Source organism: Rhopilema esculentum, chromosome 21, assembly GCF_057945365.1.
Source record: "Rhopilema esculentum isolate cy_ngs chromosome 21, ASM5794536v1, whole genome shotgun sequence".
Lineage (NCBI taxonomy): Eukaryota > Metazoa > Cnidaria > Scyphozoa > Rhizostomeae > Rhizostomatidae > Rhopilema > Rhopilema esculentum.
The window spans coordinates 6,434,078-6,459,620 of NC_142835.1; the positions used below are offsets into that span (position 1 = coordinate 6,434,078).

Here is a 25,543-nt window from a genome sequence, read left to right on the forward strand (position 1 = left end):
TTAAGTAGCTAATTGCAGTTCATATCTCCTTAGTTCGATGCCAAAGGCCGCTCGATCAAAAGGGGCCCCCGAATTAAATATGTTCATATTTTAAGAATAGCTTAAGTTAATCATATTTTCAAAAATCTTAACAGTTGCCCCCCCCCCACCCTCCCCTCCTCTAGCCAGCAATAAAAGTTATCTTTTTTACATCTTGCTTTTGTGTTTGACATGCTCTACACCTTTCTTGCTGTAAGTAAATAGGGACACTGTCCCAGTTTTTTTTATCAGAGCCCTAAACACCTCCGTTAGGCCGATTGTGAAATTAGTTTGTAAAAGGTGCGACATCGATGAAGTGTTCCTTTCTGTGTTCACGACCTCTAACCTCAATGAAGAGGAGTCTGGAGCACAGACGAGAAAAAGTAAGATAAGCGGTTTAGAAATAACAAGCCGTTGAGGCATGCCCTTTATGCAAGGTTTAAATGTGATCACATGAAAGTTTCACGTTTATTGTGGAACTTTGAATTGACAGCCAAACCTGTCTCAACCTTTTCATCAAGTGATCACATACATTTTGTTCTCGTGACCTGAATACTGCGCCTCTATTGGATAATCCATATTGAGATTTAATGCCTTTCGCAAATGCACGCTGATATGCTTGCACTTTCCTTTTGATTAATAACAATCAACCTAATAAATATCTTAAATTGTAGATGGCTAACGGTGTAAGTCTAATGATTTAACAAACTCACTCTGTTTCAGTGAATGTTAAAAGGCACTGATCAAATAATACCTTAGAAGCAGACCACAGAGCCTCATTAGCAAACACATCACAGTGCACTTGGATTATGTGCAGCTTAATCCTCCTGGAAACATGGCTTCTTAAGTAAACGATCGTGTGAATGAATTCAGCTCTGTTGTTATGACTACCAAGCTGCGTGTGATGTACACTTTGATTACGTACTACAATGCAAGTCTGGTCGCCAGAGAAAACTTCTGTGAATTAATTTCTAGTTTGTTTTGCCAGTGCTCCTGTAAAATTATTCATGGTGTTTTCAATGCTGTATCTTCGACTCCTTGATCGACATCAGCCAACCAGTTCCTGAATTCCAAGGTCCAAGAAGCAAAACAAAGATTCGGCAACCAATCTCGTGTTTAACATTTAAGACATTTTTTCAATCGTCAATGGAGATTTCTCAGCTTTATAAAACTTCAGGCTGTGAATTTATACTTAGTCAATTCTTGACGATGCGACATTCAATCGATTTTTCTACAAGCTAGAAAACAGAAAGTGTTATGGACCGCCTGCCCAAATCAGCGAGTAAGTCTAGTATAGAAAATGATGTGAGCAAGTTGGATGAAGACGACGTTGCTCCAATGCATCTATCAACAGATATGGCGTTACACGAATGTGCCAAAAATGGCAGTTACAACGAAATGAAAGCACTTTTATCAAACAAAGAACTTAATGTAAACGTGATTCCAGAGAAGGAGGCAGCATCTCAAGGGTGAGTTGAACAATCTACAGTCAATTTGAGTTCGTGATATTTTAATCATTTCAATGACACCAAGTTAGAACAAATATGCTTACTCTAGGACTCACATCTTTGAACAACCCTATATAAAGAAAACGTCGATACAATCTGTTATATTTCTATATTGCATAATAAACCTATGGCTGTCATGTTTCTTCCGGTTTATGCACCTTTGTCTAATCAAAATACGATGACTCAGCTTCACAAAGTCTCTCAAATTTTTCCAAAGCGGAAAGACTCGCTGGCTATTTAGGTGGTGGGAAGAAAGAAAAGGTAAAGGCTACCCCGGTGTGTCCAATCTCATTTGGAGGTTTACCCAAGCTCATCCAGAGAACCTCTGAGAAAGGGGTGGCTTTTTTCTCAAACCTAGGACTGTGACACTTAGAAAAAGGGTTGGTTACCTTTTGGTTCAATACAACATTTGGAAGAAAAGACTTAATGTATAAGGTCATTTGCAACTTATACTAGAAGTATTGGCAGTTTTGTTTCACAATGTGTTCCCTTTTTCACTTATCACCATTCTAGACAAACCTATAAACCTATCAAAATAAGAATCATATAACTTGAACTTCAGTCTTTTACAATAAGTGCAGATTTAGCCAAAATAGTTTCACAGAAACATAGTGTAGCAAAGCAGGAACTCCTGTTTACTTTGTCAATTTGAACAAGTTTTATTGTTTTTATTATTTAGTATTATATCTCAGTGAAAAGGGTATAAAAAGTTCACACATAAGTCAGAGGAACGGGGCTATCTTAGGATCTTTTGGATGAGCTTGGGTACACCATTTGGTGGCGGGGCCACGGGAGGAATGGGGGGGGGGGGGGCTAGTCTAGTCTCCAACCATTTTTTAAGAAAGTTGGTCCTTGAGATTTTTGCAAATCTGACGAGAAAACTTCGGGTAGGGGGTTATCTACGTTCTCTAGATCGTCACATTTAAATGACATTTCTTGGAAGACAAGAGGTAATTCCTCCGGAAGAAAATATTTCAAACAGGGAAAGAAAGGCGTGGTCCAAAGGGCGTGATTTCTGTCACACCTTGTGTCCCCCCACTTATCCCAGGCTGGAGACGCCACTGCCATTGAATGAGAGTGGACACGCTGGAAAGGCTACCATATAATCAGCTGTCGCATTACCTCGACATCGCAACGCGGTCTTTGATGACGTCATGATAAATAATTGATAACAATTAACAGCGCAAAAAGAGAGTTGAAAGCCTTGCATTTGAAAAGATTATTATCTAAAACACAGCCTTCCATTAATATGATGATAATTCAATTTTATGTCTAATGTAAGATTTTTTCCACCCCTAGTTTCAAATCACATCAAATTAAGCGGTTCCTTCGTTGAAAACAAGGGTTCCTTAAAATAGCTTGCTTAGAGAAGGATGTAACGCGGTCTGAACACATAACACATAATAGCTGATTTCAGGTCAGCCTTTGATCCGCAGCTTCAACGGTTGTGAATGCAGGGGAAATGTATTTGGACAAACTCCCTTAAAATCGTAGCACAGTCAAACTTGCATTAATCGAACACGCGTCTGAAATGCATAAGTCGGACGTTTCATACCTCTGAGGAAAATGCGTGGTCCCAGTCCATTCGGTATAGATGATATCAATTTTCATTGCGTTAGTCGGATTGTTTTTTAAGTCCCGTATTAAAATAGCATCACATATGTCGGGCTTTTACTGTAAGACAAGGTATTGCTACATATTTTAATGTCAGTGGTCGTCTTGAGAAACAGATCTGTCACTTTTTTCGAACAGCACAGTCATTAATGCTATTATTAGCGCTATTGACGTGATGGCATATTTGTTCTCTCTATCCTTAATTCTTTGCTCTTTGGTGCTTGATGCAGCTTTTCAATGTGAGATTTCAGCTTTCGCTCTGTGGTGATTCATTTCAGTTTTTCATTCGTGTTGCCGTACTCCGCATAAGTCGGACCATGTTGCCTGGTCTGAAAAATCCGTCTTTTCCGACTTTAGCTATAGGAAGAATGGAAGATCATCGTTCACAAAATGCTGCTTGCTTTGCGGATTGTAGAGAGATGGTAATCATCGTTATGTTGAAACTGTTATGATTAGGCTAACAGTAACTGATTCAATTTTATTATCCCATTCATTATTGTTTTTGCAACTCTTGTTATTGAGTGAGCTTGACACGAGTTTGGCTTTTCCTGCAGTCTGAGTGCCTTGCATTTGGCCGTAAGACACAACCATATGAATTGTGTAAAGCTGCTTCTTGCACGTGGGGCTGATGTAAACATAGAAGACAACTTTGGATTCAAGCCTGTACATGATGCGTGTCTCCAAGGAAACTTGGATGTATTGCAGCTACTGTTGCATCACGGAGCGACTGCAGACGGTATTCCAAAAGATGGTCTTGGTCACCTAACACCGATGCTGTATGCAGCGCGTCATAATCATATCGACTGTCTGAAGCGACTTTCAAAAAAATTTGGTTTAGATGATGCGATGCTCTGGGATACGGCATCGAAGAGAGGAAATGCTAAAGTATTGCAATACTTATCAGCAACAGGTGAGTGATATCACAGGACAGGATAGTGTGACATCGTCGACGGCCAGGCCTTTAATTGATATTCAATGACGTCAGTTAGGCCTTAAACTGTTATTAAATATAGAAGAAGTATCTGGTATGTGGACGTTGCCAATTATGAATGGTCTTCACAAACGTATTCTTATGTTGTTTCCAGAGGTGCCGTATTAAAACGTTAGGAGAGGGGCTCTACTATCGTCAACTACTATAAGTTATAGCCAAGACCACACCCATAGCCACACCTTATATACTTGCATTTGTGTTGAAGATTCTCTATTGCGTATTTTTGATCATTCAAACTATTCAACGACTCTAAAAGACTGATGGGATTTTTCTCATTCACTAAACATCTACAGCATTATATAAAGGGTTGCCAACACAGAACTAGTCTATCTAAATATGTGCTCGCTTGTTGAGAGGGAACTGAGCCCCCAAAAATCTTCCTGGATTTATACAAGGGAATTTAGCCCCTGATTCCTTTCCGTGGCGCTCCTGGCTACTTTTTGTACTTTCTTGTATTTGTAAGAGCCATAAATCTGTCATGTCATTCAGGGTGGGGGGCAACAGAGCAAAATAATTGAAGTGTGCAGTGGGTAATGGCACCACCAACCAATTTATGATAGGTGTTATGGACACAGTTGAGGTGCAAATGACTCAAAAAACAATAATTTATATTTTTAATTACTAGTACTTTTTCAGCTCTTTAGAAGTTATTTACAAATATTCCTTAGTACTTTTAATGACTTTATAATTGGATGGATAACACTTTTTCATTAATTAGGATCGACTTTATAAATAATCGAGATATAGAACGCCAGTTCTATTCAATTGTGCAGTCAAAACTCGCATGAAGTGTGCTATGCATCAATCAGGTCTTGAGCAGTTTCCGGCTTTGCTGTCTCTGTTTATAATTTATCATTTTATAAGAATATTGTTTATCAGAATATTCAGGATCAGAATCATTCAGTTCTAAAGAATATCACGAGAATATTGCTCAGATACAAATCGCCTTTTTCTGTCATATCTTTACTTGTTTTGCAATTTTCAAAATCGCAATACTGACATTTCTTTCCTTTTTAAAACTCGTGTTTTCTATTCGCGAGCGAGCGATTTTCTCTTGAAATCATATCAGATTTGAAAAAATAAGATTATATTTAGAAAATATCCAATTTTAAGAATATGGAGACTAGACAGAATCTATAGCATTCTTATATAAAGAGTCCAGTCATTTCCTCTCTTTATGCAACGGCACTTCTTGATTGACATTTTACTTTTATGCAACTTAATTTTCTTTCTTACTCTCTTTATCTTTTAGCCTTCTTTTCTAGCTTCAATAGAAAGAAAAACACGTAAATCTTGTCTTTCTTACCGCTATGCTTTTTTCATGGCACTAAATATACAGTTAGAATTAAGTAAATTAAATTACGACCATCAACAATGGGCGACGTGTGCTTGACACCATGATAGTGTGGCTGAAGTTTGTTGCAAAAACACAGACAAACTTCGTTTAGATCTGACCCATGGATTTCATTTCTTCAAAAGAAAATGACAATAATTTCTCAGATAAAATTGCCTTGCTCCAGATTATCTGGACAAAGAAAAACCCGCCCATAAAAATCCATTGATGGTGTCGGCAGCTACAATGACGATCGCGACGACGAAGAGGACAGAGACGAAGGCGAAAACAAAAAATAGACTAGGTAGAAACGGACAACAAAGAAGAAGACGAAGACTTTATTAGTATTGAGACGAGGAGGAATGCAAGGATGAGAACAAGAGCGAGGACTCAAGACACTTGGACGAGGACGAAGACGAAGATGGAAAAGAAGACGGAGACGAATACAAAGACGAAAACAAAGACGAGGACGAAGATGAAGACGAAGACGAAGAAGAGGATGAGGGCGAAAATAAAGACGAATACAAAGACGAAGACGAAGACGAATACAAAGACGAAGACGAAGACGAGGATGAGGGCTAGAACAAAAAAGGTCGAGGACGAAAGTAAGTGGCTAAGGCCGGGAACAAAGGAAAATGGGGATGAAGACAAGGGTGAAAATGAATGAAAGCTGAAATTAAATTCTGTATGAATATGCACCTATTAGATAAGTATGGACAGCTTGCACTGAAAACTTTGCTCTTGCAGTTTTGTGAACTTCTTGCGTTTGTTAGGCAATAGATGCTTTGAAAAATGCTGATCAAGTAAAATTCTATCAGGGTTAATTTCACGAGGGACGTTGTAGAATTTGACCTCACTAGGAATATTTATTTTTAGCTGATTTGTATTATTCTCATTTGGATGTCAAAGAGTGTAGTCATTGCCTCTCTCTGAAAAATCCCGTGTAAACAGGTGGATCTGGTCCAGATCGGATCCGTCTACGTTATTTGTCGAAAGTAAGACAGAATATTTTTCAGTTCAAGGTAGTTTGAATATGTACTCCGTGGCTTTTTGGCGCCAGAAAACCGAACATCAAGTTGACAGACTACCATGTTGAAGAATTATTACGAAACTTTGACGATATGTCGTCGTACTTTGTCCTCATATTTTCCCAATCCTATCCACCTGCAAGCTTTGCAGTTTGTAGTCCAATACTACTTTTAAAAGTAGCGCAGTTTCATCTTCAGTCCATGAAAATTGACCCTTTTTAGCGTTACCTCCCTCTATGTTCAGGTTGAACTCTGTTTTGATCACGCACGAAGTTCTGAAAACGTCATATGGGCGCCAATTTTCGAAACGCGCATGCGCGTAACCAATTGAATTCATCTGGATCCGTTCCCGTGTAAACGTAAATGGTTCTGGATCGGATCCCGTGTAAACGCATTGCCTTTTCAGGGATCGGTCCAAAATTATCCGGATACTTGTGGATCCAATCTAGTCCAGGTCTCGTGTAAACGGGGTCTTTAATCTCGAGTGTAAATTATATATTTGCTACTCAGAAACATGGTTTATTTGATACAAAATTGCAAATGTACCACACAATGTTTTTTCTGCCAGCACATGAATAGAGCAGTTTGCACTCAATCACTACATCACCATCAAATTCAAATAAACATGGAATTAATATTAGATCTTTTATTAGAGCCTTTTGCATTGTTTTATGCCCCAAGTTTCACTATGCTGTTTGGGAATGGATTATATGACGCGATCTTGAGATTTTCGTATTTGAACTGGCTAACGTAGCTATGTCAGAATTTTCTTAATCTATTTTTTAACCAGTAGATTTTGGCTTAAAACTCGCGTACTAGCACCAAACCCCTGAAATTCAATCATAGAAACTGGTATCAAAGTGAACAAGGTCCTCTGTTGGTGAAGAGAAACCCGAACGACAGAACAAAACTCGATGACAAAGCAATGTTAGAAAAACCTTTGGTCTGTAATCAGATATCGTTATTGTCACAACAACAATAGGACATATTAAACAAAAAATCAATTTTTAATTACTGTTTAACTTCTTGCAGTCAGGAACCCAAGAAATCCCTGTATAAGAATTCCTTAAAATCTCCTAAAGCCAAGAATGCGTTCCTTTAGATACCAATCTATACCGTTCATTTGGATCTATTGTCATGATGTTACAGCATCAAGATTCCTCCAAACTTTATAGTACATTTAAGCTGTTTACAATCACCTCGTCCAGCTCGGGGGCTGCCCATATATGTTTATGATAGGGTTGCTCAGGTTACTTTTTGGGCCTAGAATTTGAGCAAAAGTTGTTTTTTGGGTCAGTTACATGTTATCATTACATTTCTGGATTTATGAAATTCTGACTTGTTCTTTGGGTATTGAATATTAGAAAAATGTAATGAAATAGAAGAAAAACCATTGCAAACGTTCTTTTGCAGGGAGTAGAAAAAGTATAATTTTGAGCCAATTTTTACGCTAAAAATTGTTGGGTTGATGGTTTGGTCCCTTGCCTTAGCACGCCTATCCATACTGTTTAGTTGAGTACTGTTTAGTTGCTTGTAGTTCTTCTGTGCAGCAGGTCAAAGTAGAAAATAACTTCAATTCTTAATAATAAAGTTCCAATTAGAGATTTGAAATTGCTGTATTCTGTATATTGTTTTTATCCAGATATTCCAGCTGACATGCTTCCTTCTTGGATTCATAATTCTGCTGTTGGCGGACAAACAGAATTTCTTAGTCGCATTTTACAGACAGCAGGTTTTGAACTGACAGAAGAAATGGCCACTATTGCTTTACTAACAGCTGCACAGCATGGCCATACCCACTTTCTAGGAGCATTAATTGATTATGGGGTAAACCCAAACATATGTGGCAAGAACAATGTAACTGCATTGCACAACGCAGCAAGGTATGGACAAGTCGAAAGCATAGTTGAACTCATACAAAGCGGTGCAAATACTGAGTCTCTCACGGATGAGCGATGGACTCCTTTGCATGTTGCTGTAAGGCAGTGCCAAGAGGATGCAGTCACGACACTTATTGAAATGGGCGCCTGCATCGATTCGAAGGGAGGTAATATCGACAACGTTTAAATATACTAGCTTGCGTGCCGTACAATGTAATAGCGAATGGCTAGGAATTTGGGTAAAATTTTACTAAGAATAAATTATAGATTATTAACTAAGAGTTGCTATTTCTCAGTTATAATTCTTTTAAAAAATAGCCGTCAATGGTGTGCTATTAGTTTTCTAGTCGAGTAAAGGTATGAATTTTCTCCCCAAAAATGTCAATCTATAGGAAAAAGCAAATAAAACTTTTCAGCATTCCTTCTTACGCTCATTCTAGTGACATTTATTCCCAGACAGAAAAACTGAGGAGAGCTTCTGAAATTATAATGTCTTTTTGGTTTCTGGATAATTCATAGATGAAACGCACTCTTGAAACATTTTCAAGAACTACGCAAAACTTTCAAAAACCCACTTTAATCGAAAGTAAAGTTACAAAGGAAATAAAATAAATTCGATTAAAGTTATTAAGGCTAATTCTTAATGTTACAAAGTTTCATAATCTTCTTGCCTGATAGAGATTGTCCTGGCAGGCTTTGACGTTATTATTATTGGACATTTTATTTATGCATGTAAACTATTAGAAAGATTCCCTAAAGTCCCCAGTAATTTAGCACAAGTTTACCTCATGATTCCCCACTAAAAGGTGCTCTTTGGCTTGCATAGCATCCCTACCATTAGAAATTCCTTAAATGTCTTTGTTACTCACCAACTGTTCAATAGGCCCACATCGGCTAATAACATAAGTTATACATAGCCTGAACAATATGAAATATATATATATGCATGCAAATATACATACCTACATACTGTTTTAGCAAAATGCCCTGACTTCTACAAACTTTTTAAACGAAATGCTCTTTTTCTAAGGACCTCTCGATGAAACTGCACTTCACCTAGCTGTCGTTATTGGTGATATACCGGTGCTAAAGAGTTTGCTGCAAGGCAATCCAAGTCTGCTGGCTCAAAACAAAAATGGTAAAACTGTTCTTCAATTGCAACTTAGAGGAAGCATAAGGGATCTGTTAATTAAGCATGCAAAAAGCTAGGAAATGGTTGTTTAGATTTTTCTGTTTGATATGGGAGGGATTTTAAAGAGCGTTACTGTGTCTGTTTTTTAAACATAGCATTAGAACAGGGTCTTCAAAATTAATTGTCACAGGTAGACACAAACAAAGAGTTATTGCAAAATGTAGGGGGGGAGGCTATAACCACGCTAGCCCATTCACCGCGCGGTGCCTGGCATTAACTCGTCTAAACCTCTTCAATATTTGTTTCATTTTTTCACATAACACCCGGTTCTTCTTTACCATAAGTCTTCAATCCTCTGCGATGCATGCACATCCACCAATCAGCTACCACCCAAATCATTTTACTTGCAGCAGTCATTTTAATTAAGCCCAACATGCCGGGTTGAAATCAATTCCATAAATTTATATACGAGAGGTTAATGTCTTGAATTTTGACAGAGCCCCAAATACTAGGTCTCAGTTTTACCATTTTACGGAACCGCAACAAAGAGACTTCAAATTTTGCGAGATTTTGAGACTCTAAACATTACATATCAATGGACTGCTGCTTGTGGCGGGCTGTCTCTTGTGGGGTGAAATATAAGGTTATTTTCTCGTATTGGGCAGCATTCCATATGTATATTGTATCATTTTGATATTAGTTTGTGTTGTTACTGTTTGACTTCTAACTGTTTCATAACCTCCCCATTTACAAAGAGCCTTCAATTTTTGAGCTCAATCCTTTGAATATTTCTTGAGCTTTAAAAATATACATCAACAAAATAGTGAATTGTCTCCTTCCATTAAGTGATTAAGGTTTCAATTGGCATTTCACTGATAATAAAACCATTTGCTAATGTGTATGATATGATAAAGACAATCAATTTGGCGAGACTGTTATAATATTGTAGGTTAGCGAGACTGTTATAATATTGTAGTAAAAGTACTTGTTACAATGATAGCAGCCATTTCGATCTCGTTCACTGTGCAGATTCCTTCTTCTCTGATGTTAAAAACTGTTCTAGAATTTTATTAGCGTTAACTAATTCTTACAACAACAATATCGGTCAACCATCCACCAAATCAAGTTTAGCTATGGAACCCACATATAAAAGGTAAACAATCTTCTAATAAGTCTGTTATGGTTATCCTGACTATGTTAAGCTTACAATGCAATTTAAAAGTGACTTTTTTAAATCTTACTGTTGTATTTTGCATGCCAATCCGGATTTAATAATACAGTTTAAAAATTATGGTACTCTTCAATGCAAAATTCCATTCAATCAATTTTGTTCAAGCAAATTTGATACTGAAAAGGGGGAGCACAGCACAGATCTAAACGAGAAAGTTGAAACAAGTGAAATGTGAACAGGATGCATTACTGGCATGTCTTATGTTCTCAATTCCCTTGCTCACTTCCCTTGCTTGTGCTATGTAAATATGCCAAACTACATAAATACTTGAGATTGTAGTCTTGTGTTCCTGATACTGTTAGCGATATTCAAATGCAAGTTTATTGGGGAGAGAAGTCCAAAAATCACTGTTCTTTGTAAAATTCGCTGAAATCGCTGCCGTTCTTGGCATTACTTCTTATCAAATTACTTGGCTCTTACTTGGCTTTCTTACTTTGGCGTTCTTGGCATTACTTGGCTTTCCTGTGGAAGGGAAAGGATTTCTATTGCCCCCTAGAATAAAAGAAATGCAAAGATTCATTGACAAATATACATGCATCATGACAGCTGCAATACATGCATCATTGTAATTTTTTTTCTCATCAATGATACAACATTTGGTGCTGTTTTTATACCGAAAGGCCGCCGGTTCACATATGTTTAGAATAAAACTTGAAAAGCTTGAATTTTATTTTATTTTTTCCAACAATTTTAACTAATCAATCCGGGATATTGTTTCTACAATTTCTATGTTGGCTGTGTCCACTTCAACTTTTGTTCGCCTATTTCTGGAACCACGTATGCATAGTATGGCACTACGAAGAAGTACAAATGACAGCTTGGTGCGAATCCAATTAGTCACCAGTGAAATTGCTAGATCACATTTCTCTGATATCTTCATAGATAAAACGGAACTAAACTTTTCAGTTTCTCTACTTGAACCACCACTGTGAGCGAAAATCAATGGCGTAAAAGAACCATGCTCAACTAGTAAAACCCTTTGACTGTACGCGCGTTTCTTCTCTCTTTCATTCCCTGCAAAATTGTTGTCTAGTTTTTGGTTTCTGTACGACGGTGCGAATAGGTTGAATACCCTTACATCAAAAAAAGCATCATTGTAATTGCTTTCCTTTTGATAATTACATTGTTGAATAGGAAATCAAACGAAATCGAAGAGATCTGCTAGATAAGATATTTTCTGGATGGGAATTTTAAGGTCTGTTTAAGGGTGTGCTCGATACATTTACAATTTCTTAGAACCCCCATTTGGATTCTTAATTTGCTGGCTAAGGTATCTAAGGGCTCGTAAATCTCTCGTCAGTTCTTGCTCTAGGCGGGTAAATAAAAAATGTACCGTATAAGGTTTGCATGTTACAAATTTTTGTTTTGGTGGTTTTAGGTTGTGATTCTCCTCTTAAAACCAGCTAAAAACATGATCCAAGCTCTCTATAACCAAAGTCTGGTTTCTTAGTGGGCAATTTTCATCCCATCGTGTATTTTATGATATCAGCTGCTGAAAAAGACAGGATTAAGAAACCACCACGAACGTTGTACTCGGCTCCAGTCCTTTTCCACAGTTCATACACCTTGTCTCCATGAAACTACTGTTAACGAAGGATCTCATCTAAAAATTTCTCCTAAATGCTATTTTGGGAGCGGGGCACTAGGTCGAAGTCCTAGCATTAAAGTTGAATTATTATAATACTTTCTTTATGGCAAAGAACCAAATGTACCGAAGTTGGAATATCGACCGAGACTGGTAACCTCGTTTTGATGCAGTTCTCTATCATAAAAAGATGGCGTTGTAGTTTAATCCAGAAAAGAAAAACATTGGCCGAAAAAAAGGTAAGATAACTGACCATGTGATTTCAAGGATGTAAAGTTAAATCTTATTATTGCTTGGTCATAAAAGCCTAGAACTAGAAATAACTGTTGGAATGGTGATCATGCTGTAATAAAAACTCAACGGACTCTCAGAAGACGCGACCCTTTTCGAGAGCAAGTTTGATTTTCTAGGCCTATCCCAAGGCAGGAGTCTTAGCAAAAAGGTCTTATGCTGATATGAATATGCAAATCTGTATTGAATGCCATAGAACTCTATATAGAATGCTGTTGGTTAGATGTTTGAACTGTTTTACGCATTTATGTAACCAGAACAAGCCACCCGATTCTTGTTTTGTACATGTACACCCTCCGAAAATCAGCCATGTTAAGGAGTTGACCATATCTCTCTTTTCATGCAATAATTTCCAATTTGTTTAGGTTATGCTGTAACGATAATACTGTTCGGAAAGTTCAAATGAATAATCATTATTGAAAAAAACAAGGTCCAAGCATTGCCTAGGGTCAAGACATTGCTTAGCTGCCACTTTTCTGACTAGGCAAGGAACTTTTTTATTTTTTTTATTAAAGTGAATACTATTTAGCCTGCATTCATTGTATTTATTGTATTCATTTTACACTTTCATTCATCATCAGTTCATATTCTGTTCATAATGGTCAGGGATCTAAAATATTTTCAAATATATCATGTTTTTAATCTTCTTGGTAAATTGTATAATTTTTGTGATAAAAGTAAATGGTCTGCAAAATATAAACATTCAAAACGAATGGTCTGGTATATATGCATCAAAAGAATGATATATGCTATGATCTTATGATATATGAAAAGTTGATCAAGATTCTTGATAGGGAATGCCAGATTCTTAAGTAAAGATTTCTAGCTTTAAATACTCTATTAGCAAGATGCCTAGATATAACTTTTCATTATTTGTTTGCAGTATATATTTTAAAAGCTACACTTTTATACAGGTTGAGCAGTTAGTTTAATGGATTTTAAAAGCAATGCCACTACCTAAACATAATCTTATGCTCAATTTTCGTTTCAAAAAGTTAAGGATACAATTTTAAAATTTAAACAAATCAATAAAGGAAAAAGGTCTCTTTGTTTTGAGGAAATTTTGAGACAAAATCAATCCATATTGTCTATATATATTTTGAGGCAAAATCAAGCCTGCACCTATTTTCTTCAAGGGAACCTTTTTTACTTAATTGAATATATGGTAAAAAAATAGATTTTTTCTAACAGAACTTGCCTGTTTAACATTTAAAAATCTGAATCATCTGAAAATTATTTCGTCCAATCTGAATCATTTGAAAATTAGTGATTATTTGATGGCTAGATTATTAAGTTTTTATACAGTGTCTTTGCATAATTATTTCCAATTGGTGACTGCCCTTCAACAATGTTTTATATTTTGATTGAACTGCATAAAAAAGATAATCTGAGTTTAGATATTACGTGATTTGAATTTGATATAAGCTTTTAAAATTTCTCTTTAGAGTGGGATTAAGATCAAATTATCATGTGAGTCATCTTTGATTAGAGAAAAAATGGATGCGGTTTCTACAATACATGATTATCAACAATCTGAGCAGCCAAAAGCTAATGAACCTGCAGACTGTTTAGCCTCTTTGCAAGTGTTAACATCAAGTATATCTTCAGTGCCAAAGCCTCCAGTTATTGATGTTAAAAAAGGTGTTAAACCATCAACCAAAAGAGGAAGAAAGAAGAAGCTCCCATTGAAGGTTTCACAAAAGCCAATTTTACCAAAAGTTTTTGCCATTCAAATATCTCCACAGTCGAGTGTAATTGGTAAGGCAAATACATTTCTAAAGATTTTTGAGTGATCTTTGATGTAATTTCCATTAAATATACTTATTTCTTGTAACTTTAATTTACATTATTATTAATGTCACATTGTGTTGCTAATTACATTATGTTATCACAACTAGCAAATGCTTGCTGAAACTTATTTTTACAACTGATTACAATGCAGCATCTGGTTTGTGTCCCACAGCAAAACCAGAAAACTCTTTATTGCCCACAACCTATAATTGCGACCTTTTCTTCATTTGTCAACTTGATTTCTTAGTCATTTGTCAACCATTCTCAACAAAAGTATCTTAGTGATGTCCATGTGCTTTTTAGTCATAGTCACTGAGTCCAAAATTTTTTATTATATTTTGTAGCACCTGTTACTACAATTGTGAAAACAAATGCCTTTCCAAACACAGCAAAGAATGTTGTTACCCCTGTCAGTTATCACGTTACTGGAGCTAGTGGAGTTCAAATTGCAAAAACATTGTCACTAGACAGGGCACAAGGGGCTAAGGTGCAAGAAATTGGAGGAAGAAAAGTACAAGATGAGGGGACACACCATGGCAGCATTTTTGCAGAAAACAGAGGACAACAATTTGAATCAGGAGGCTTTGTCATGAGGTAGCTCAAAAAAATTTTAATTGTTCAAAATAAGATGATATATTAAGCAAAAAAAATCATAAGAAAATTTGTTTGTGGGCTAGAATCCCTAGTTGTATTTTTGCCATCCTGGTATAACCATTCGCACATCAGATTTTAATTTTTGAATTATTTATCATTTCAATTCATTTACGAATATGTATATTCACCATTGCCAGGAAGAAAAAGATTCAGTGCTACAGAAATCAAAAACAATATTATTTTATTGTTTTAGTCACAGGAAAGGGAATTATATTCAAGATCCAAGGCAGCTGAATTGGGGTGAAAGCATGTAATTTGAATATACAGGATCCATTTAAATTTAAGAACATTTTAGCTATCTACACAATTGGCCCATTTTGTATATTAGATAAAAATGTTGTTCGAAATATGGAACAGGAGTTTTTCTGGTAAATTGCATCTAAATTATGTACCCCTGCAACCAGTGGTACTTCTCTGTTTATGAAGTTATCTTAATGCAAAGACTTGTTTCTTTATTTTAAGAAGTGGAGGCTTGCAACGGGGTAATCGGAAGAGACTTGTTCATAATGCAGGTGTGTTGTGTCATAGTTCACATTGCTTATGAGTTTATATTTGTTTTTTTTGTTAACTTGTCACATATTCAGCCTAATTTGCTTTGTAAAGTAAAGACAGAATCATGAGAAATTGATAAGGAATGGTTTAAGACCAGAAAACCCTTAATAATACAGCAACACCAGACTATAAGCATGTTAGTGTGTCAGAATTTTGAATACATGAATAGTAAAACTGAAACTGTTATGGTGAGTGTGTTCTGGCAGTTATCCCCAATACAATTCTTCAATCTGGCATACTGTGAAAAGTGCAGGTATTGAAACTGGCTAGTCACAAAATGTAGAAAGTCTTCTTTAAACATTTAACCAACTATTTGAGTAACTAGCTTTGTTCTTTGGTGATATTTGGATTTTCACATTTGAAATCTGCACTATCTAATTTCACTATGTTGATAATTTGATGTAAAAATTACAACCAAAATAATCATTTACTGGATTTTAAATGTAGTTATTCAATGCTGGCACAAATTTTTTGGTGGAACACACTCTTAATAACCCAGTTTTGACTCGCCATATCTCAGGAACGCCTTGATTTTGCTAAACTTTTGGGTGTGATGTTCCCACCTGAGAATGAATAAATACTGTAATGTTCATCAAAATGTGAGAGGGTGGGTGACCATTCATGACTTTTATGGACAATTTGACGTGGAATGACGCCTTTCAATGTCTTGCACTGTATGTAGTGTTTATCTCTAGTTTTGCGTATTCGTCCTTTGGTTTTTAATGTCAATCTTTATTTACAATTGCTTTCAAAAAATTTCTAAATACATTTCCCTTTTCAGCGGAGAAGAAACGAAAAGAAAGAATAAATGGATGGATTTCGAAAATCGCAAGTGTTCTTTTCAAGTACTATCCAGAGAAGCAGGTAAGTGCTGCATTCTATTTAAATTCTCATTTAAACCTTTGCTAACAAACTTTTGTTGTTCAAAAGTTCTCTCAGTCATTTCTTTAACAATACCATATCCTTTTTCTATGGCAGCACAAGATTTATATACTCGAAAAGGCATATGATTTCATTGCGGAGAAAACACAGCTGCATCAAGAGGAAAAAGAAAGGCAGGATGCATATACCCAATCTGGTAAGATATGTTTTCAGTCCATGTTCACTTATTCCTTTATACGACTTGAAAAAGATTACCGCTTGAGTATAACTAAAAGCATTTGTTCGTCTTCCTTCCTGCACGCCTTCCTTTCTGTTAGAAGGCTGTTTAGAATTACTTGTCGCAAATTTTCAACATAATCAACCACCGTGATCCCCCGCCGCGTCTTCTTGGAAAAAGGCTACAAAACATTACAGTTAGGGCACTACGACGCTACAAAAGCATTAACACGAATGCGCATTAGTTTATTATGCGGCCTTTGAGTCATTCATCGTGTTATCAATCATCCTGTGGGCACCAAAATATTGGAAAATTACTAGCAAATAAGTTGAAACAGTGAGCTCTCTTCTCCTCGTAAAATCTTTAGCTAGTCAAACTTTGACCTCATTTACACTACAGAAAAAATTAACTCCTTGTTTTCGATAAACCTTGCCGTTCTTCTTTGGATTTGCTAGAAAGCGAAACTCTTTGGGTCTGTTCCCGCATCATTCATGTTTTGTCTTGTGTAACCGGTCACAGGAACGGAACTTCGTGGTAATGATTGAAAACGTGGCTTAATCTAGCGTTGAAGCGAGGCTTGCCTTGTGAGGCCAAAAACATACAAAAACATATGGCAATGGCAATGGGAATGATTTGATTATAATCGTAAGTTCGAAGTTCCAAAGTTCGATGCTGAATGAAACCATGACTATGATGAAACCATTACAGCGTGGACCATGTATAGCAAGACTATTGTGGGGTGCCGCAGGGGTCTGTACTAGGTCCTCTTCTCTTTTTGCCTTATGTTAAATACATGGCAGACGACTGTAAAAAGCTTATGTTCTTTTATGAAAACGATTGTCGATAATAAAAACTATAAATTTAACCCAGGCATGTTATGAAGTGGCTTGATGCCAATGTGATATCTCTTGGTGTTAAAAAGACAAACTTCTTGGTTTTCCCTTCCATTAATGATAGAATGGCTGAATTTAATCAGGAATTTCATTCAAAATCAAAGTAATTACCTACTTGCTTTGTCGTAATTACACCATGTTTTGTTTCCTAGATGCAAGACAGGAGAGTACAGTGCAAGAGCTTGTTTGCAAAATAGCTGATCTTGAAAATCTAGTTGATGTCCTTTTGAAAGTAATGCGAAAATATAAAATACCTGCTCCATCATCTTTATTTAACTCGACCTACGTAAAAGCAAAGTTCGATTTCCTTAACCCTGGTACTGTATCTGTTGGCCAAGTAGACGAAAACGGGATTTTGTTGAACAAATATAGCAGCTCAGCAAGCGATCAACAGCACCTGATTCCTTGTTCCACAGGAAATTCTAGCTTTCCAAGTGATCAGATGATCATTGAGTTGAACGAGCCCCACATGGAATCGAACAGCAATGCGACCCTGTCAATTCAAACACATGTCCCTAACGAAGAGCAAGAAACACTAACGGTTGTCAGTGAGTCCTTGAATTTAGCGTCAGCTTCAAGTACTCAGGCAAGTTTTCCTGTTGCAGAGACCTATATGAGTGTAACTAAAAAGCCAATTATCAGCGGAAGAGAAGCTGTAGCCGCAACCTTAGGTTCAGTTTTCTCCACAGATCAACCAATAGCGGTAGACCAGAATGGTCAAGTTGCAATGGTAAGCCACTCTCGACTCATTTTGCCTGCTGATTTACCTCTTTTAAATGCCAGCTCAGTTACAAGAACAAGATGTATTGATAAATCTACCTTGGCCGAACACATGACCGAAAAAGGCTCTAGCCTATCAAATGATTATTCCGTTGCGGTTGATAGCGCTATACACGTGAACAGTAACAATGCCGGAAATATCTCGAAGCAAACCATGCCAGACTGCATGACAGCTACTTCATGTAACGCCGAAAATAAGCGCACAAACAAAGACACAATTTCAAAAGCACCTTCGATGGAAAGCCAAATGTTTGTTATTAAGAATCTTGTGCAGCCGAAGACTAAAGCAGTGCTTAATGGCAATGCTTTGTCATTTATTACATCAGGGCCTATGCCTGTCCTCGAAAATAATGAAGATTCATCGGTAAGTGCAGCAACAAGCAAAAACGTTTATTTACCCCGTACTCATTGCGATACATCTGCTTTGTCCAGCAATCGTAGTATTGTTAGTATGCCTGTCATTGCAGGCTCCGGCGAGCGTCTGTTGCAATCGGATATAAACGGAATTAGTGCAATAACTAGCTCTTTTGTTCGAATTGAGAATGCTTCAGCTATTTCATCCCAGCAGCTATATTTAGCAAGGTCAAGTCACACTAATGTCGTAACGAAGAACGTGGGTCCACAAATAGTTTCCGCTGTAGGCAATGTCGTAACGCAGGTGGTGAATAAGAGCCAAAGATCACAAACTGTACATTGTGTCTCTGAAGGTGACAAAAGTATCAGCATTCCTGTTTCCTGTCAGCAAGATGGTCCTGCTGCTAGTCAGCAGGTCGGAGTAACAGGCACCCAGACTTGTCATACTGTAACAAGCTTGTTAGGCAATGTTGTGACATCACCAACTGAGAATTCGGCTCTGTCTATTGAAGCCATACTAGCCGATAGGCCAAAGATACAGCAAAAAATATTGTCCCAACACACACAAAACAACAAGCGTGTAAAACAAGTGGAGCCAAAAGGCCAGCCACCTTCGTCCTCGGCAATTTCAAAAGCTGAAACGACTAGTCGTAAGCGACTCTCTTCGTCGAAGTCGCAGACTAGACAATTAACAACGCAGTCGTCAGTGTCGTCCATACGAAGCGCTGGTTTACACAATACCTTTTCTTTGGCGAAACCGCCTGCCAAAAGACTAAGAAAGAGCACAAACCAAAATCAAGGCAGAAATGAAGTCGACTTCGACATCGTCAGCTCTACAGTGCAGTCTTCTGCAACCATTTTTAATACCAAAGCTTCTTTGAATATGGTAAGGGTTGAAGAATCGCCTCCAACCAGACGACAGACTGGTAAAATCAATGACAATGCTTCCAAATCTATTCAAAGCAGAAGTGGCTTACCAAAAGCACATAATTTCGTTTCTTTGGCAAAAAGAGATCCGAGGGGAGAGAGTAACATAAACAACAATAGTAACCTAGGCCACTTCTCTGCTGAATCCTTACTACGTAGCAACAATCCTTCAAATACACAAGTGTTTTCAGGTGATACCGAACAAGATGGCAATTTGCCTACTATTCTCAACATCTTTTCCCCGGCTTCTGTAGGAAATATGGTAACACAATTACCATTGTCAAATTCAACAAATCCACAACACTTGACAAATAATTCCAACTTGCCTACTATCCAATCAACCTTCTCGAACTTTTCAGCCGAAACCCTTATTGGCGGTACTATTGAAAACCAGTCTGTGAATTCCGTTGTTAATCCCAACGACGGTACCCTCGTTCAACAAGAACAGCAGAATCTATTCACTGATTTCTCAACTGATGCTTTGCTTGCCGGGACGGAATCGAGTCTCTCATACGGTATTGATAATATCATGAGTCGTAATGACGTAGTAACCTCCAGCTCATGCATAAGCCCAAGCTGGCTTCAGACTGGCGCGTTTATCGATAGTAGCCCAATAAGGGGCAATTTTAACCCCGGTTTTAGTTTCTTGGATACACCGAACGGCCCCCAAGGGTATCCAGCCTCCGGACAAGCTGCAAACTTCAGCACACCGATAAAATGGCGACCAGACGTATTGAGAAATGATGATCAAATCTACAATAACATGCCTTCATCAATACCTGTTGCAGGCCCTTGGAGCCAAAATATCATGACGACACCCCAAAAAACAGCACGTGGTACACAGGCTAAAGATGGTCAAAGAAATAAAGTGTCCAAGAGCCAGTCAAGTAATAAAAGAGGCCCAAGTTTTGGGGATTTTCTTCTGGTAGATTCAGTATCTTGATTCCTTAACTTGTTGACGTTTCGTTTCAGCCAGACCGTCTTTAGCAGAATTTTTTCTTTAGATTCGCAAGGTTGTTCGTAAGGTTATATCGGGGCACCATTAGTGGTGGCGCCAAGACTGCTATTAGGGCTGATTACTTCCAACTCTTGTCAAGATATGATGCACATGTTTCTTCTAAAAAACGAATTAGAATTGGGGAAAATAACTTCTGGTATATAGCACTGAAATGATGTTGAAAGTTGGGGGTCTAAAGAATTTCTCATGGCCTTCACCCATAACCCCTCCCACTCTGCAAGTAGTGTGTGCCTCCCCTGGGTACCAAGAATAGAGGAGAATTTTTAGCTTTTTGTGGTAGCAGCCTCCGGTAGGCGCCCGGTTGCATTTGCTGGTATTTGTCATGTGTGTAAGATATACATCCAATATCTGTTTCCAGAATGCATGGTTTTTAATAGTCCCTTACCAAATTCTAGAATATAGGCATGATTCCATTCCTTAAAATTGAAAATTTTGATGAAAATAAATTAAGATTTAAAGTTGAAACCCGGTATAATGGTTTTTCTAGCGAAATAGCTATTCATTCCCTGGGAGGTGAGAGACTACCGTAAAGCGAATTTGAAGCATGGGCAAACGGTGATATATTTTAAGATATTTCGATTTGCATAACAATTTATTTACAGTGTACAAATGCATTTATTCAAATTGTTTTATTGATATAATGTAGATTGAACCTTTTTATTAAATTTACTTGGTTTTAGAGGCATCAGTTCACAGTAATCCTTTACAGTTCAGAATTTTCAACTCTCTAGTTTATCAAAGTGTGTTATTTATTGTATTGTAAACAATAAAGGGAATAGTTAAGTTAGTGTACCGTACTTAATTATGGCTCCTTATCCCCTTCTGAGTGATATCTTTCCTTGAAATTACAAAAGCAAAGCCTTAAATACTTGTCCACGATGACGTATGCTTAGATTAACGCTCCCATTTCTGTTTTTTGGGCTCGCAAGTTTTGGATTGTAAGAGAGGCAAATAATTTAACGCCTTAATGATGAGAGGCTGCCCCTTAGCGTACGTAAGGAAGGCAGCTCCCTGCTTACAGTCACTGAGCGTGCCCATTGAGTTCGATAAAAGCTCACTATGTCCTTTGACCGTAAGGGGAATATGTGATTTTGCTGAAATGCTTTGACAGTCAAAAGCAAATGACTGTGAATTAGTCAAGTGTGAAATAGAAACGAACCACGTGTCCAAAATGAATCATAACACTCTGCATGGGCAAAATTGATTGAGCATAAAGCATGTTGTTTTCAGTGTTTTATGCATGTAAATTTATATTTGAATTTTGTTTTAGATGGCTAGTGGAGTTAGCAGGGGCGGATCCAGCGTCTGCGTTTGGGGAGGGCCATTTATGAAAGAAGAGGAGGCCTGCGAAAATTTCACAGACACGCCCTTCAAAGTCTCACCGAACGCGGGAAACGCCCCTTTCTATCAAAAAATTTCATAAGAAGGTACACTCTCAGAACACTGAAAATTAAGAAACTTCATTGCTGCGAGAAACTTCCAAGCGAAGTAAAGGCTAAAATACATGATGAAAAATTGATGAACTTTGGCTAATCGTGTAAACACGCGCTTCTTTAGTTAAACTGATGAAAAACGGATATAGAAATAACTTTGGGGAAAACTGACATAAAAAACTGATCGTGTATTTCAGCCTTTACAAATATTCATATTGAATATTTGGTCAGCAGCTTTCGCGCTTGACTTGGGAGGGGAACTATGACGCATCAGAGTTCGTGAATGACATTATAATTCCTGTGTTCAAGAAGCCGGCATAAGACACGTACCCTTAAGATGAAAAAAAGATTTAGAAAATGAGCAAAAGTCCCCACGTATTTGGCGCGTATAATTTGAATGGTAAATTTTCAAAATGGGTAGTCACCAAAAATTCATCGCAGCATAACAGGCAAAGCTGAGTAGTTATAGGTACTGTTTTGCTTTTGTTGGAAATAGTGACGCTTTTTGGGTATCACAATCGCAATAACACGATGAACAATGTTTGAACTGTAACCCATTTTAGCCATAACTTTCTCAACCATTAACGTTTGCAGACGTCATTCATTCATGATCGCAGTCATGATTTGTGTTAAACCATAGTCCATATGAGCCGCGAGATCCGGTCACATCTAATTTTGCATTGAACTATTGTTTTAGGCTTATCATAATTCTTGTGTTACACATCCACTTGCAACTTATTGCCTCACTGAAAGCGAGAGAATAAAGCCGACTGGAGGTTTGATTAAAATGTCTGGTCCGCCAAAGAAATCAAGAACTCTTGAATCATTCTTCTCAAAAAGTAGCCGCACCAGTTCAGTTGGAGATAACCCTGAAATCTCTAAAACATGTGAAACTACCACTTGCCAAGAATTTGAATCAAAATCTACTGGTGAAGAATTCGACACACAAAGCCAAGTTGCGGTAGTCCAGGATTGTCCTGAAGAGGAAACACACCCAGACCTCTGTTGTATGGCGACACAAGTAAATGTTGCAATATCTGATAGATATGACATTGGTAGAGCTATAATGAAAACAAAACGAGGAGAACAGCTGACAGATAACGAAAGGGAAGCATATTTATCGAAGAGGTGGGTGCCGCAGAGAAGGGATGAATATCCATTTTCTGAAAAGAAAAAACCAAAGAATCAGCTCATGGTTGGTATGTCCTCGACAACGAAGCGTTTTCTGGGTGAAAATCACTTGAAAACCTTCCCCTGGCTAGCTGTCAGCAGAGAGCCAAAATGTTGCGGTGCTTGGTGTGTTTATTGCGTTTTATTCAAGACGTGCGAGAGTGGAGGTGGAAGAGGTGCACAATACGGAGGTGGAGCAGGCCAGTCAATGGGCAAACTTGTTAACAAGCCTCTTGTAAACTTTTCAGACTTGACAGGGAAAAATGGAGCCCTCACAAGTCACCAAGAAACATCTTTTCATAAGACATGTGCCATAAAGTACACGGAGTTCTTGAGCCGTGCAACACCTGGGAGTGAGAAGGACGTTCGATCAATAATGAACATTGAAAGGCAGAAAGAGATTGAAAGAAACAGGACTGCGCTGGTTCCCATCATCGACACCCTTCTAACATGCGCCAGGCAAAATATTGCGCTTAGAGGCCATCGTGATGATGGACCAGTAGATTCAACTGGGATGGAACCCAAGCACAATGATGGAAACTTCAGGGCATTGCTGCGATTGAGAGTACGGGGAGGAGATACAAACTTGAAAGATCACTTGAAATCTTGCAAACGCAATGCTTCTTTGGTAAGCAAAACGATACAAAACGAGCTAATTGCCTGTGCAGGAAATATTGTCAAAGAGGACATAGTAAGAGATGTAAAAAATGCAAAATTCTGGACAATAATGGCCGACGAAACCCAAGATTGTGCGAAACGAGAACAGTTGGTCATTGCAATTCGTTACGTTGACACAAAAAATGTGCCAAAAATTATCAAAGAAGAACCGGTCGCAATTTTAGACCTGATTGCAGACATAAAAAGCAGTGACCAATCAGATGAAACAGAGCACAATGAAATTAAGCTATGTGGCAAGGCAATAGGGGAGACTCTACTCCGCCATATAAGTGAGCTTGGGTTGGATTTGCAGTACCTCGTTGGTCAAGGATATGATGGTGCTGCATCGATGTCCAGTGAGCGAGTTGGTGTTTGCTCCTTTATCAAATCTGCTGCGCCACTCGCTGACTACTTCCACTGCTGCATGCACGCGCTAAATCTAAGTTGTTCTCGAGCCGCAAAGATACCAGCAATCAGACATTGCATGGATGACATCAAAGATATCAACAATTTCTTCAAGCATGCGAAAAGAAACAGCTATTTGCAAGCAGTCATAGCACGAGAATCAATTGAAGAGCTTCAGCGACGGCAGTTGGTGACCCTCTGTGAAACAAGATTTGTCGAAAGACATGAATCAGTTTTGGTTGCACGACAGCTTTTGCCTTACATCGTTGTGTGCTTGGAGGAAATGCTCGCTTGGGACTCATTAGATACAAGAAAAGATGCCAGGAGATTGTTAAAAAGTTTGCAAGACCCTCAGTTCCTTGTAGCGCTAGTATTGGCCGAGAAAGTGTCTGCTGTACTTCGCCCAGTGTCCCGTTCTTTGCAACAAATTGGTAGCGATCTTGTGAAAGCAATGTCGACGATTTCTGCGACACAGTCAAAGCTTTACACGTGGCGTAAAGGTGAAGAAAATGAGTTTGCTTCGATGTTTGAAGAGGCAATGCTTCTTGGCGAAAATATTGGAGTGACCAGAGAAGAGATGCACGCAATTCCTCGAGCAGTCAGTCAATCCAGGTTCAGATCAAATGCAGGTGAAGCCAATCAAAAAGCCATTGATTATTATCGTATCAATGTGTTTTTACCTCTTCTTGATGAAGTGGCTGGAGATATGAAAGCAAGATTTGGTCCCCATCAGCAGAAGATTGCGACGCTTACAAGAATTCTGCCTTGTTTCGTCAAAGAATCAACTTGGCAAGATATTTTGCCTGCAGCACTAAAATACGGAGTCTTTTTAGACCCCTTGTCCATTGTTGAAGGAGAGTATGAAATTTGGAAGCAGCAATGGCTGTCACGTGGAACAAGTACAGTAGCAAATACCGCTATCGGCGCTTTAGGCGACTGCCAAGGTGATGTATTTCCTAATTTGCATACATTACTCAACATTCTCACTGTGCTACCGGTGACAACAGCAGAACCCGAACGACTATTTTCTAAACTGAATAGTACCCTGACAGCAATTCGGTCAACAATGTCTGAGGAGAGATTAGAATCCCTACTTCTTCTGCAAGTTCACCGTGACAGAACACCAACGAGCGATAAACTCATTGACTCATTCGCAGCATTAAAATCAAGACGAATCCCATTAAAGCTGTAAGTAGTTA

The 25,543-nt window shown here is 38.0% G+C and overlaps 3 protein-coding genes across 4 annotated transcripts; all 3 read left to right on the forward strand.

The window, feature by feature from the left end:
* Positions 1-390: 390 nt before the first annotated feature.
* LOC135684309 (ankyrin repeat domain-containing protein 16) lies at positions 391-11,031 on the forward strand. Its single transcript, XM_065199828.2, has 4 exons — positions 391-1,487; positions 3,695-4,050; positions 8,135-8,539; positions 9,403-11,031. The coding sequence occupies exons 1-4, from the start codon at positions 1,276-1,278 to the stop codon at positions 9,579-9,581; spliced, it is 1,152 nt and encodes a 383-aa protein (XP_065055900.2). The 5' UTR covers positions 391-1,275; the 3' UTR covers positions 9,582-11,031.
* Positions 11,032-12,002: 971 nt separating this feature from the next.
* Positions 12,003-21,799, forward strand: LOC148957639 (uncharacterized). 2 transcript variants are annotated; one of them, XM_089114844.1, is made up of 8 exons: positions 12,539-12,559; positions 12,977-13,095; positions 14,057-14,369; positions 14,747-14,996; positions 15,519-15,568; positions 16,390-16,472; positions 16,587-16,686; positions 17,753-21,799. In XM_089114844.1, the coding sequence occupies exons 3-8, from the start codon at positions 14,108-14,110 to the stop codon at positions 20,602-20,604; spliced, it is 3,597 nt and encodes a 1,198-aa protein (XP_088970970.1). In that variant the 5' UTR covers positions 12,539-12,559; positions 12,977-13,095; positions 14,057-14,107; the 3' UTR covers positions 20,605-21,799. The 2 variants fall into 2 exon arrangements, with proteins under 2 accessions (XP_088970969.1, XP_088970970.1); XM_089114843.1 differs by lacking the exon at positions 12,977-13,095 and having other exon boundaries at positions 12,003-12,559.
* Positions 21,800-22,899: 1,100 nt separating this feature from the next.
* Positions 22,900-25,536, forward strand: LOC135694270 (52 kDa repressor of the inhibitor of the protein kinase-like). Its single transcript, XM_065212951.2, has one exon. The coding sequence runs from the start codon at positions 22,900-22,902 to the stop codon at positions 25,534-25,536; it is 2,637 nt and encodes an 878-aa protein (XP_065069023.2).
* The last annotated feature ends 7 nt before the right edge of the window (positions 25,537-25,543 follow it).